Raw genomic sequence first — 13042 nt, 5'->3', positions numbered from 1 at the left:
TGCCAGACAAGGCTCCACTGATAGCCAGGTGTAGCAGTGGTAAGATGTTGGGACAGCTTTATGTAGGTTTGTGGGCACCGTTTGTCACCGTTATAGCGCAATTCATGTATTGTTTAGTGTTGTGTTGTGTAGTGGCTTTGCTACTACACACTTTTTTTTTGCCCCACCAAGATTTACATGCTTAAATCGCCCCTGGTGCAAGTTAGTGCATTTTTTGGAATAGGCCTAATAAAACAGTAGTTCCCAAACCTTTTCACTCAGGCCCCCCTTCCAGCATTGGGGAACATTTAGCTGTTTTAAAGCTCATTTTCTTGCAACTCTATACATTTTGCCATGTCCTGTGATATTTAAGTGATTCAAACATTACAACAAAATCTATGGGCTAAAAAACATTAGCTGACATGGGCTAGTTGATCTGGACATTTCTGACAAGTTATAAATATCTCTCTAAGGTATGCAATGACTGACATGACAAGAGGAACTGATGATGCACTACCCAATTTCGAAATTGCACCTTGTGCATTCTTCTATCAACTTTCAAGAGTAAATTGAAAGCTCCCCCATTTTCCTCCAAAAAGTGTGTAGTATTATGTAAATGTTGACCCATCCCTAACCATGATCATTTGCAGACACAGACATAGACCTAAAAAATTGCCTAAACAGCTAATAATGAATTTGGTAAATAATAATACATTTTACACGAGCTATCTACCCTAAAGCTGTATTTAGTAGACGCAGATACAAACTGAAAAGCCTTTCTTTTAGAGGGACAAGCTTTTTCCTAATTCAGCAGGGTCAGAGTTCAGTAAATGCCGGTGATGTCGTCATGGTCTGAAGATGGCTGAAGGGTGAGTGAGAAGTCGCAAAATAGTTTTTGTTTGATAAATTAACCATCGTATTATAATCACACTTTTGGCATGGGTTTTCTTCATATAAGATGTTGCTTCCTTCATATTTAGCTCTTACTACATTCACCCATTTCAAAACGTTCTGTCTGTTCTCGAGGCAATGTGAGGAAGTCCGTCGGTGTTTGTTTACCAAAATATTGCACCAGCTGGTTAGCTTGATGGCTAACGTTAGGTGGCTAGCTAGCAGTGACTAACAGACTGGTTGCTGCCTAATCGCAGAGACCGACGTTTTAATCGCGTGACAAATGTAATTTTGTCGATTATTTCTACCTCCTGTTGTATTTATTAAAAGTGATTGATAAAATACAGTGCCATGGTTCCAACCGTAGCTAACTTTGTTAGCATGACAGCTAACTAGCTAGGCTAGTTGCTGTACACGTCTAATGCACATTCACTGGGGTGTATTCATAACCTATTGAAACTGAAACCGTTTATCGTTTAAGAACCAAACGAAATTAAACAGAGCAAACGGAACATAACGGGGACGGACCTACCTACATTTGTCCGAGAGAAACAGTGGACATACACTCATCTGACAGCAATCTAGCCAGTTTAGCTGACTGGCTAGCCAACACCTGGGGTGTATTCATTACGCCAATTATGCAACAAACAGTTTACTCCAAACTGCAAACGTTTTACAACAGAAACGGCGTAATGAATACACCCCAGGTGTTGGCTAGCCAGTCAGCTAAACTGGCTAGATTGCTGTCAGATGAGTGTATGTACACTGTTACTCTCCTGTCTGGCCAGATTGTAGGTAACGTTAGCTAGGCCATTAACATAAGTATCTAAAATGCAAGATATGTATTGCATGACATTGCCCTGTTGATCCATTTTTAAGTCACATCACCATGTCTCTTGACTCCAGGGAAGGCTGTGAAGGCTGGTGGGGAGGCTGGCTTCAGCAAAGCTTCCAGGCCGTCAAAGATAAGGTAGGCATCCATGCTAGCCTGCACAAATAATCAGGTTCTCTCTCCTTATGATGCATAATAAGCTACAAAATAAACTAGCTGGCTATTTTGTTATGTGCTGTTTATCAAGAAGGCAAATTCAATGTTTTCAACATGACTCATAATAAAACATAAAAGTCAATGAATATCCTTGTGATTTCCAATGTATGCTGCTATTGCAGACACCTCACCTTGTTTGGACTTCCCAATGTAACTCCAACATTTTGTTTTTACAGTCATCTGAGGCGTATGAGTTTATAAAGCGTGACCTGACAGAGTTCTCCAACGTAGTGCAACATGATACTGCGTGCTCCATCGTCGCCACAGCAAGTGCTGTTAGAAGCAAACTAGCGGTAGGCCATTTGGTTCTTTACTACGGGTCACAGTGACCCATATGAGAAAAGCTAATATGCATTGTCACTTGGTTATTTGTAGGCATACTTCCTGTCTGACATATGCCACATGTCCCACTTTGTTTCAGGTGGAGGGCTCCTCTGACACCACAGAGAAGGTGAAGAAGAGCCTGTCCAGTTTCTTAGGCGTGATAACAGACACCCTCGCTCCTCCCCAGGACATGACCATCGACTGTGATGTCATCACGCTAGTGGCAACTCCTGCAGGCACCACAGAGGTGTATGACAGCACCAAGGTGAGGATGTTTAGATTGTGTTTAACTAATCACCGTGACAGTGTCATTCAACTACTTAAGAGATACTATGCTGTTTTACATTTTACTGCACTTACTGCTAATATACCAGAATGCATCTCAGAAATGTTAACATTGTTAGAGCTTCTCCCCCACCTGATCAAACATGTATGAGTGGTTAGTCTCAGAAGTGATACTGAGCTACACAACAGAGGGGATGGTTTATCCACAGATTTGTGCTTTAGGCTTCAAGAGATTCAAATGTTTTTGTTATCGGTCTCTTTTTGTTGCAATACTAGATACCAGGGGTGTATTCACTAGGAACCAAACGTGCAGGGACCTACTTGAATTTGTCCATTCCAATAGAAACTCATGTTGTCACATGAGTTACAGTTTGTGTTTTGTTCCCTAGGCTCGTCTCTACAGTCTACAAGCTGACCCTGCTACATACTGCAATGAGCCTGATGGTGAACAGTCCACAATTTTCTTTTCCATCTGTTTCTTCACTCTTCTGATTATATTCAAGAAAAGGTCATGTGCCATGTAATGTCACTAACCAGGCTTCAGTGCACTCAAAACATAACATAACATAAACATACAGTATGGCAATGACAAGGGACTAAAGGCCCTATGTACATTTTTAGTCTGGAAGTCATGATGGATTCTCTTGGTAACTTTGGAAAAGGGAATGAAAATAAATGTTCTGGGCAGGGTCCGATTCAGACAGACAACTCTCCCAACAAATCACAAGTTTGGATAGGTGGGGCTTAAAATGCGATCAGAAATTGCTCATGAAATACTCTTACCATAACCTGTAGGCAGACCTGCCAGAACGTTGCTATTTGAAACCAAAATTTGCAGGCAAAACTTTTGCAGTGGTTTTAGTGAAGGTAGTTGATTCAAATTAGCCACTTGCGAAATACATTCATTAAAAGAACCTCTGATCTCCATCTTGTTAGCTGCTATTTTGTGTCCTGGGGATGTTTACCTTAGGGCAACAAGCAAATAAGGCAGTGACGTAAGAAACCGGATGTCCTAACTCCTCCCTTTCCTCTTACCAAACTTACGTTGTCTAAGGGCTCTATTCAATCTGAGAGACTACTAAATGTCTTCAAATGCGCTCCAATAATCCAAGCCTGCAAGCCCTCTCGTTTGATATTTCCAAAGCAAATGTTAAGTGTGTTCAATTTCTGTGTATTGCCCACTGTACTCTGTGGGCATTAAAATCAGGTTTATGGATTGGGCCTACCCATTAATCATGGTCAAAATGAACTCCTATTACAGTGAATACAAATAACTTGTCAGGACAAGACTTCTTATTTTCATGCAGTTAAACTGTCAAACATTTTAGTGTCTTGGGTGTGCTTTAATTGTGTGGCCTGTGTATTGTCCTAGGTCCCCTAGAGCAGTTTGATGCGTGGCTCTCCTGCTTCAGTCTGGAGGAGAGGAAAGGAGAGATCTCTGACCTCCTGGTCAACAGCCCCTCCATCAGGGCCCTTTACACCAAAATGGTACACTTATCTAAACCCTCCTGTTAAAAGGTCTTATCATAGAAACACTAGAGCTTAACATTATTTACCACGTTAATAGAATGTAAGTGAATTATTCTTGTTCCTAACAATGCAAAATCTGGGTGTGAAGTAGCATATTATGCATTTTGATCCCTAGGTGCCAGCAGCGGTAGCCCATTCTGAATTCTGGCAGCGGTATTTCTACAAAGTCTTTCAGTTGTACCAGGTAATTCCCACTTTTGTTACTGGCATGGATAGCTCTCGTGAACTGTCATGCACCCCCTTCTATCACGTTAGAAAGTAAACTCTTCCATCTGCTGGACAGTTTGGAGAGGAGCCTCAGAGCTCTGGTAGGTTAGTAAAGACTCTGGGAAAACATTGAGATTGTGAAAGCTAATCTCAGCACCCAGAGCCAAATCTCCTGCTACTCGATTTGAGTTCAGATGCTTTCCAATGTTTCTTAACAAAGTCCACGCCCTCCTCTGCCAAAGCCCGTTCCCAGCCCCTTCCTCTTTTTCTGGAAAGTCAACCTGTGTTTATAATATTTTATGTGCTGCATGCTGACAAAATGGAGGTATCTTACAATGTTTTCGATGCAACTATTTCACAGGTAAGTTGTGTGTATTAGATAATTTTCAAGTTAAAATACCCATCACCACTTCATAGCACCAGCTCCCTGAATACATAAACACAAAAATCTGGTACTGTTCTGCTGATGAATAATAACTAGTGTGACTGACCACCAGGAGGAGGCGAGAAGAGTGGCCCTGAAGCAGAGAGCAGAGCAGACTACCCACACAGAGGCTCTGGGCTGGGAGGAGGAGGATGAAGGTGTGTTGGATAGTGGATTTCACAATGGTGAAATGTTTTAGATTAGTGCAGGTCTGTCTCATGTGACTCACTGTTCTCTCTCCCTTATTTCTACCCCAGATGACTTCCTTGGCGTGACGTCTTCATCTCGCCTAGACTTCACACCCCCATTGGAAGACCCCGCGACAAAGCTGTCCCCACTCACACCAGTCACCATGGCGACGACCCCGCTCAGCCCCATCCCGTCTCCGAGCGGGGAGCGCTCCTCTACCCTCTCCTTGAGCAGCGACAGTGGCAGCCTGCCCACCCAGGTGGAGTTGAGACCAGCCAGGCCACATCCTGCAGTCGTGGAGCTGGCCCAGAAACTCAACAAGGCCAGCCTGGAGGAGAGCGAGCCAGAAGGGCAGCAGGAGGAGGAGAGGGAACAGGGGCAGCCTGAAGTTCAAGTAGAGTCCCCATCCCAGCCTGAGCCCACAGGGAAAGCTACAGCTGAGAGAGTAACAGTCCAGGCTCCTACCACCAGACCAGAGACAGAGGGGCCCCAGGACCTGAGGGTGTTTGAGCTCAACTCTGACAGTGGGAAGTCTACACCTTCAAACAATGGCAAGAAAGGTAAAAGGACATTCTATTCAGCTATTGATGTGACTGTGATTTGATTGAATAGGGCCTAAGCTGTTTGTGTCATAGGACCATTTAACACTGTTCTATCTGACCCTGTGCCCCCCCAACCCCTGCAGGGTCCAGCACAGATGTCAGTGAGGACTGGGAGAAGGACTTTGACCTGGACATGACAGAAGAGGAGGTGCAGATGGCGCTGTCTAGAGTTGCCGCTACAGGAGAGGTGGGCTATGATGTATTTGTCATATTTTTCTTGTTGTATTTCTTCTAACCTCAAACCATAACAAAGGATAACATGCCTTGGAAACAACTGTATTGAGCTAAATTACATGTTATTTTTCAGCTGGAGGATTGGGAGAACTGGGACTGACGATTGCCGTGCCATAGTGTTTCTATCCCGCCATTAAAGCAAGTTCTCGGCCGACGAACCATGCTTAACGTGTTTTAACTCCTTGTCAACGCTGTCACCATGTCACGTTTGTTCGTAGAGGAATGTCTGATGGGTTTGGACCATGTTGCTGAAAGCTCTAACAGAGCAATGGGAATCCAAGGCAATAAGATTTGTCAAGGCACCATCAGCTGTCAGTTTGTGCGTATAAGTCTCAAGGCTGATTACTCAGTCTTGTTGGTTATTTCTTGGAACAACTTATGACTTAGAGAATGACACTAGTTTAGTTGGTGTTCCATTTGACTAAAGCTATGTAACATCTATGAGGATAGGTTCCCCACATAAGGGGAGTTGCTGCTCTCTGTTCTGAAATGCCACAGTACATCGTTGCTAGTAGTTATTCCAAGTTATGAGTGGGGGGGATTATTATTTTACTTCAGGCTGCCGAATAGCCATAAGCTGTAACGCTGCTTATCACGTTACATAAGATGGAGTTCTTCACATGTGATTTATTGAATGTTGAATATGATTTAAACGTGTTTTTTCCCCCCTCAAGTGATTTATTAACTCTTATCTTTTGCAAGTGAATATTCAAAATATACTTTGGCCTTCATAGAGAGCATTAATTTTGGATTCACTCACAACTAGATACATGGCCTTGTCAGACACACTATAGTGCTGAAAAGATATCCAAATGTTTTGTCACACAAGACACTGATCTGAGTCTAAACCCAACTAATCCATGTTCTACGTTTTGACTTTGTTTTAGTCCCTGTCCTGCTTAGTAATTGATGTGAACATCTCTTCTGTGACCTCCAGAGGCCATGTTTCCTTTTTGTTTCTTGTCTCTGCTACACTAATGTTCACATCTATTATGCTATCAGGCCTGTTTGTCTATTATTCTGGGTAGGGAGGGGCTCATGTGTTGTCAATCGTCAAGTGAAGATCATTATGATGCAATAAAGAGGTGCCATGGTGCTAGAGTTTTGCGCTTGGATGTCTGAGGGGGATATGGTCTGTTATGTTATTTCTGATGTAAAATAATTAATGAGTAACAACAGACTGCTGATCCCACAACCTGCTGTGCTTAGTATGGTATTGACAGACTGCACAACAGCTCTGGAGTTACCAGTGTGCGAGGAGTCGAGGCAGTGAGGGCTTTGTCTGCTTGATTTATGTAATGATACAGTATAGGCTAGCTTCATTCTGCAGTATCGCTTCATGCTATTCTGATATTTTATTGTAATAACTGTTGTCTTCATCAGTGTAAACAGTGACCAACACAAAGCATAAAGATGTAGTCTACAGATCTTTACAATGACTGCTTTTTATTTGAGTATAATTACTCTGTGCTTTGTTTTGCATGGCAGTGCAATCACATATGCATACAGTTGTACAGCAGATGTATCGTTTTAAGTTGTACGTTTCTGGTTACTAGTAGCTTGTTGGAGGGATTACTTAATAATGACTTGATATGTTGCATGTCTCATGTATTTCACTTGACATATATTTGCACTTTAAACACCAGTACGTTTAAAGCTGTTTTTTTTAGGCAATTATTTTTCTCTATTTTTCAAATGAGCATTGTCATTAAAAAGAGCATAATGCAAATGGTTAGTCATTGTCTGCACATTTGTAGGAAAAAAAGTTAGTGGCTGTAGTTTGTCTTCAACTCTGGATTTCTAGAAAATCATTGCTGCTGAGAAGTGAACTTGTCAAGAGCTGAACGTTTAGGCCATTATGATGGGGTACACCTTTGCCATGGTAACGGTAACATCGCTACGTAGGCAGGTGTCATCGCTCTATGGTTTTACACCACATGGGACGTCGACAGTTTACAAACGTTGAAGGTCCGTTTAAAAATCAACCATGACCAGGCACCACCACCAGACTAGAGTTTACAAAAAGAAATCGCTGCCGGAGTGCCATATAGGCCTACCGAAATTCATTTTAGCCGCAAAGAAGTCTCCATCTACAACATGTCCATCGACCGACATCGATGATGTCCCGATATCTCGGTAAATATGCCATGTCTACATTCCTGTTAGCTAGGCCTAGACCACGAATCAGTGATTCAAATATGTGAAGATTTTTTCCTCTTTTCGCAATAGTTGTTTTTCTCTCTTCCCACTGATAGCCAGCTGCGCAGGTGTCCAGGTAACCACTGCCTAATCGTTTGGCGTGAGGATGTTCGTTTAGCGTCCATGGTGAACGAGCCCTCGCAGACCACGGAGAGCTGAGTAGGGAGACCGAACAGCTTGTCCTCAAAGGGGAAAAAGTAGCAGTCTAATTGCTCGTCATACAATATCAAATTGGAGTGCAATAATTGTTGGAAATGCGTCAATAAACGTTAACATTTAAATCCAACCAAACTTTGTCCTTTTCTAAATATTTTTTTTCTTGTGCATTTATTTCTCTCTGGTATGGCTAAATACTGTACCATGGAGTAGAGTCGACGCTGATGTCGCGCCTGGCTTTAGGGTATTTATTTCAAAGTAGGCCACCCGGTGGCAGTGTTGCCTAATTTACTTCAGATTCAGAACATGCCTCCCTTTCCACCATTTTCCAATGGTTGACGTTGCAGCAATATTGCTTACCAATCTAATCCACTGGAGCTAATTCTGAATTGGCATTTATGATTCACAATTTACCCCGTCACAATAGATCCTAATTTTCTCCATGTCCTGAGCCACAATGGGTATTTGTGCAGATACCATCTTACTGCTATAATGGGGCAATGGCAGCCATCCTTCGTTGGAGAGATGCTGCTTGATTTTTTTTCTTTCCACATAAATGGATGCATATTATCACATAGTATATTTCATATCTGAGGTATTTTTTCTCTAGTTTCACCTTTTTATAGTGGTTGACATGAGCGTGTATGGGCTTGGCTTGTATGGTTCTGATGGCAGTTGTGGCGTGTGACTGCGGTTAATGTAGGTCACAGAACAGTTTGCAGAGCCTGTTATTTTTACCCTTTTGTTTTCTAACATGGATGCTTCCATAGCCCTCTCCAAGAAATAGCCATGATAGACATGAAGAATAGAATACAATGCATTCGGAAGGTATTCAGACCCCTTGACTTTTTCCACATTGTGTTACATTACAGCCTTACTCTAAAATTGATTAAATTAAATGTTTCCCTCATTAAAATCTACAACACCCCATAATAAAAAAAGCAAAAACAGGTTTAGAATGTTTTGCAAATGTATTACAAATAAAAAACGGATACCTTATTTACATAGGTATTCAGACCCTTTGCTATGAGACTCAAAATTGAGCACAGGTACATCCTGTTTCCATTGATCATCATTGAGATGTTCCTACAACTTGATTGGACATGATTTGGAAAGGCACACACCTGTCTATATAAGGTCCCACAGTTGACAGTACATCGCTGAGCAAAAACCAATCCATGAGGTTGAAGGAATTGTCTGTAGAGCTCTGGGACAGGATTGTGTTGAGGCACAGATCTGCGAAGGGTACCAAAACATATCTGCAGCATTGAAGGTCCCCAAGAACACAGTGGCCTCCATCATTCTTAAATGGAAGAAGTTTAGAACCACCAAGACCCTTACTAGAGCTGGCCAGCTGGCCAAACTGAGCAATAGGGGAAGAAGGGCCTTGGTCAGAGATGTGACCATGAACCCGATGGCTCTCTCCCATTTCGTGTATGTCTCAGCACAGAGACAGGCACACTGCCAATGGAGGGCTCTGCTCTGCTTTCTGTCTTTGATTCTCTAACTTTTCTCTCGTGGAGAATTTTTGAGATGTATCACGGCCGTTGAAAGGATTGCTAAAAGGGTTGGATGGAACCTTTAGGAGAATGTTTCAATTATTATATCATTTTAATTATTTTACCCACTATAATGGTAACATGCATGCTACATTACCACATACAGAATCACAGCACACTGTTTCATAGAGACCACCTGAATTCTCATATAAGGTCCAAGGACCCTAACTGGACTTGTACACTGAACATAGTGTATACATTACATTCTTGAAACTATCCTCTCTTGGAGCCTTTTAGTTAGCAGAAGTGCTCTGTAGGAATTTCCTGTAAGGAATGACTGCTCCCTTGGCTTAGTGGTATAGGTGCTTTACATTTAGGCATTGGTACTACCGTCATTAATCTAAGTACAGCCTGTTTTAGCAGTAGCTACTGACCTAATGGAATGCGATGTAGGCTACTGTAGGATTTATTACACAGAGTGAGCTCAGAGTACTGCTAGTACAGTAATAAATAACCACATAAGAGATAAATGTGTTGTAATAAATTGCAGTAATATAGTCTACCGTACCATCCAGTGAGAGAGCAACATGGTAGCTACATTCCCTAGTCTGCTGTTGGCCACGCCCAAAATGCACAGCTATTTTTAGCAAGGCTGCATCTTTATGAAGTAAAGTAACATTTATTTGGACGGTTCATGTTTTTGCTTGCAAGAAGTTAAACATTAACTTGACACAGTTGTCTGTAGCCTATACCAAGGTAGTCCCCTGACTCCCCTCCAAAGTGGCATATTGTAGTCTTCCCTCCTACTCTTTAAACGTGCTCTGCCTCTCCATTTTCTTACCATCTCCCTGTCCCCCTCTCTGACACACACACACACACACACACACACACACACACACACACACACACACACACACACACACACACACACACACACACACACACACACACACACACACACACACACACACACACACACACACAGAGAGAGAGAGCGAGGGTGTCACGATGAGGTCATTGTCTTGAGCGAGAATATTATGCTGTGCACCCTAAAGGGAGAAACCCTGTAACCTCAATGCCTTTCAACAGGCACAAAAGACTCAGATTGGAGGAGGAGGTTGAGCACTATGGATTGTGTAATCAGGGCTTGGAGACTGACTAGATCTCCAAATTCATACAGCTGTGTGTGAAAAAGTGTGTGTGTGTGTGTGTGTACATGAGTGCTTGTGAATGTACATGTAGGAGTGTATTCTCTGTTGGTTTTTAGCCTATTTCATCTACACGCACAGACACTTGACTATTAGCAATTTCTTTAATGAAAAATGTGTGCGTATGGGAATTGTCTCAAACTATCTGACATATTTCAAGTTAGAACTCACTAGACTACATGGTAGGGAGACAGTCTAATTGACTAAGGTCTCTGTTGACTCTTGAAGGGCTCTTGAGATTCTTCTGACTTTTCCAAACAAATTTAGCATTTTCCAAAGTTCAGTGGTGGGAACGAGCCACTTTGTTTGTGCTAAGTGGTGTTGGGTAGGAATGTGGGTTTGAGTTGGAAGGGCAGCGGACGGGGGGAAGCTATGATAACTCCCCCTCCATTCAGATTTAAGGTCAGGACAGAGGGGCTCCTCTGTAACCACGTCAGGAGACTACTCTGCCTGCTGCCACAACAAATGTTTACTCTTTGTTCCCTATTTTATTCTTTACGTCCCTGTTCCCCTCTCCCAAGGGATGGTGAAGTGGGGTTTCCTTCTCCTTCTCTGTGCACATGGACAATGACGGATAGATGAATGATTCTCATCAAGGTGAAGTTGCTTCTACGTTTCTGGAGGGTTTGTGTGCTCTTATTGTAAGAAAACATGCAGGCTAGACCTGTACAGTATGTACTCTTTTTTGTGCATGCTTTAAAGAGAGTGTGTGTGTGTGTGTGTGTGTGTGTGTGTGTGTGTGTGTGTGTGTGTGTGTGTGTGTGTGTGTGTGTGTGTGTGTGTTCATATTTGAGGCGGGCAATATGGACCAAAATCCATATCGCGATAAATTGACACATTTTTTGCGTATACGATAAATCTGCGATAAATTACAGTACATTCATTTTTGCGGGAGGTGCTAGAGCTGGGGGATATGGACAAAAGTCGTATCACAATAAATGTAACACTTTATAACAACAAATACAACATTACAAATGTTTTTAATTAACAGTTACTTTACATTAGCGGTAGGGCTCTAGACAATTTTTTAGTAAGACAGCTGAGATGGTAGCCTATGATTAAGAAAGTAAGCTATTTCATCTAACATATCCAGGAAATGCATGATTGATATTTTGATGTGCAACCTGTCAAAATAGGATCCAGAATGATCAGATTTATTTTTGGCTCTTCAGAGAATTTGCCGACATCTTTGTGCATATTGGCCTATGGGCTATATTATACACCACCAGAGGAAGTGGGAACTCAAAACACCTAGCTAGATTGCCAACTCTAAATGTGATATTGTTGCTAGATAGCCATGTAGAATAATTTGTTAATCTATCCGTAAATGTAGGCTAATGTCCTACAAAGACTTTAGCGCTAGGCCAGCGCTAGGCCGAGGCTACTTGATATAGGCCTATTCAGTGCAAATTGCACTCTCCACTCGGCTCCGTTCCGCGGCACATCAAAACAACACTACACAGCCTACTCTGGATGTCAATTGGTGCCATGAACTAAAAACTAAGAGATAAGAAATACATGAAATATAGTCACAGAAAAGCTGTGACTCTCCTCTCTGTAACTAGAACAGTAGTTGCTTTGAAAACTGTATTTAGCATTTTGTGCAACAGTCATATGCTTGTGCTTCTCAGAATGCATCTCTCCCTCCTCTGTGCGCACATTGGGGAGAGGTAATGAGAGCCAGCAGGCGACAGCGAAACAGGGACAGGCAAATACTTTCATAGTAGGAATCCCAATAATGTAATTATTACTTTTGACCAAATAATGTTTTTTAGAACAATCTACAGAAACATTGTGTAGCAAAGTTAAGAAAATGACCGACGTCAGCAAAATGCTTCTGTAAGAGGAAGACAATGTCAGTGTCAGTAATTTTCGGTTTATCGTCCCAGCTCTAGTAGACAACCCTCTCTGACTGACCTGTCCAGTGACCTCTGTCCTGTTCCAGTTCCTCTCTTTGAATGTTCTGTCCCTCCTTCCTGCTCCATTTTTCTCCCATTCATTCACTCATTACCATCCCCAGACTCCTATCTTCTGACCTGGGACACCAGCAGACCCATTCATGTCTCACACGCTGTTTCATTCCCTGCTGTCATCAGCCAGACAGTAATTGAGTATGAGAGTATGAGAGTTGCTGTGGAGATGCAGTGTGGAGCGAAGGGCCAGTCTCCGTCTAGCCTCATTTCACTGGCTGCAGCGAGGCGGATTAAACTGTCAAAGTTTGACCATCGCCGCAGTTATTCAACAAATTAAGGCTGACACAAGCTATT

The 13042-nt window shown here is 42.4% G+C and overlaps 1 protein-coding gene across 2 annotated transcripts; it reads left to right on the top strand.

Moving 5' to 3' along the window:
- The first annotated feature begins 796 nt into the window (after window positions 1-796).
- On the top strand, window positions 797-7448 carry LOC120023206 (BSD domain-containing protein 1-like). 2 transcript variants are annotated; one of them, XM_038967245.1, is made up of 11 exons: window positions 797-848; window positions 1777-1840; window positions 2095-2211; window positions 2340-2507; window positions 2917-2971; window positions 3900-4015; window positions 4173-4241; window positions 4762-4846; window positions 4946-5437; window positions 5563-5666; window positions 5787-7448. In XM_038967245.1, the coding sequence occupies exons 1-11, from the start codon at window positions 838-840 to the stop codon at window positions 5811-5813; spliced, it is 1308 nt and encodes a 435-aa protein (XP_038823173.1). In that variant the 5' UTR covers window positions 797-837; the 3' UTR covers window positions 5814-7448. The 2 variants fall into 2 exon arrangements, with proteins under 2 accessions (XP_038823173.1, XP_038823174.1); XM_038967246.1 differs by lacking the exon at window positions 797-848 and adding an exon at window positions 1132-1155.
- Window positions 7449-13042: the final 5594 nt, after the last annotated feature.

The sequence above is a fragment of the Salvelinus namaycush genome, chromosome 28 (genome assembly GCF_016432855.1).
Source record: "Salvelinus namaycush isolate Seneca chromosome 28, SaNama_1.0, whole genome shotgun sequence".
Lineage (NCBI taxonomy): Eukaryota > Metazoa > Chordata > Actinopteri > Salmoniformes > Salmonidae > Salvelinus > Salvelinus namaycush.
Note: the sequence above shows the minus strand (reverse complement) of the source record. Positions and strands in the feature narration are given on the sequence as shown.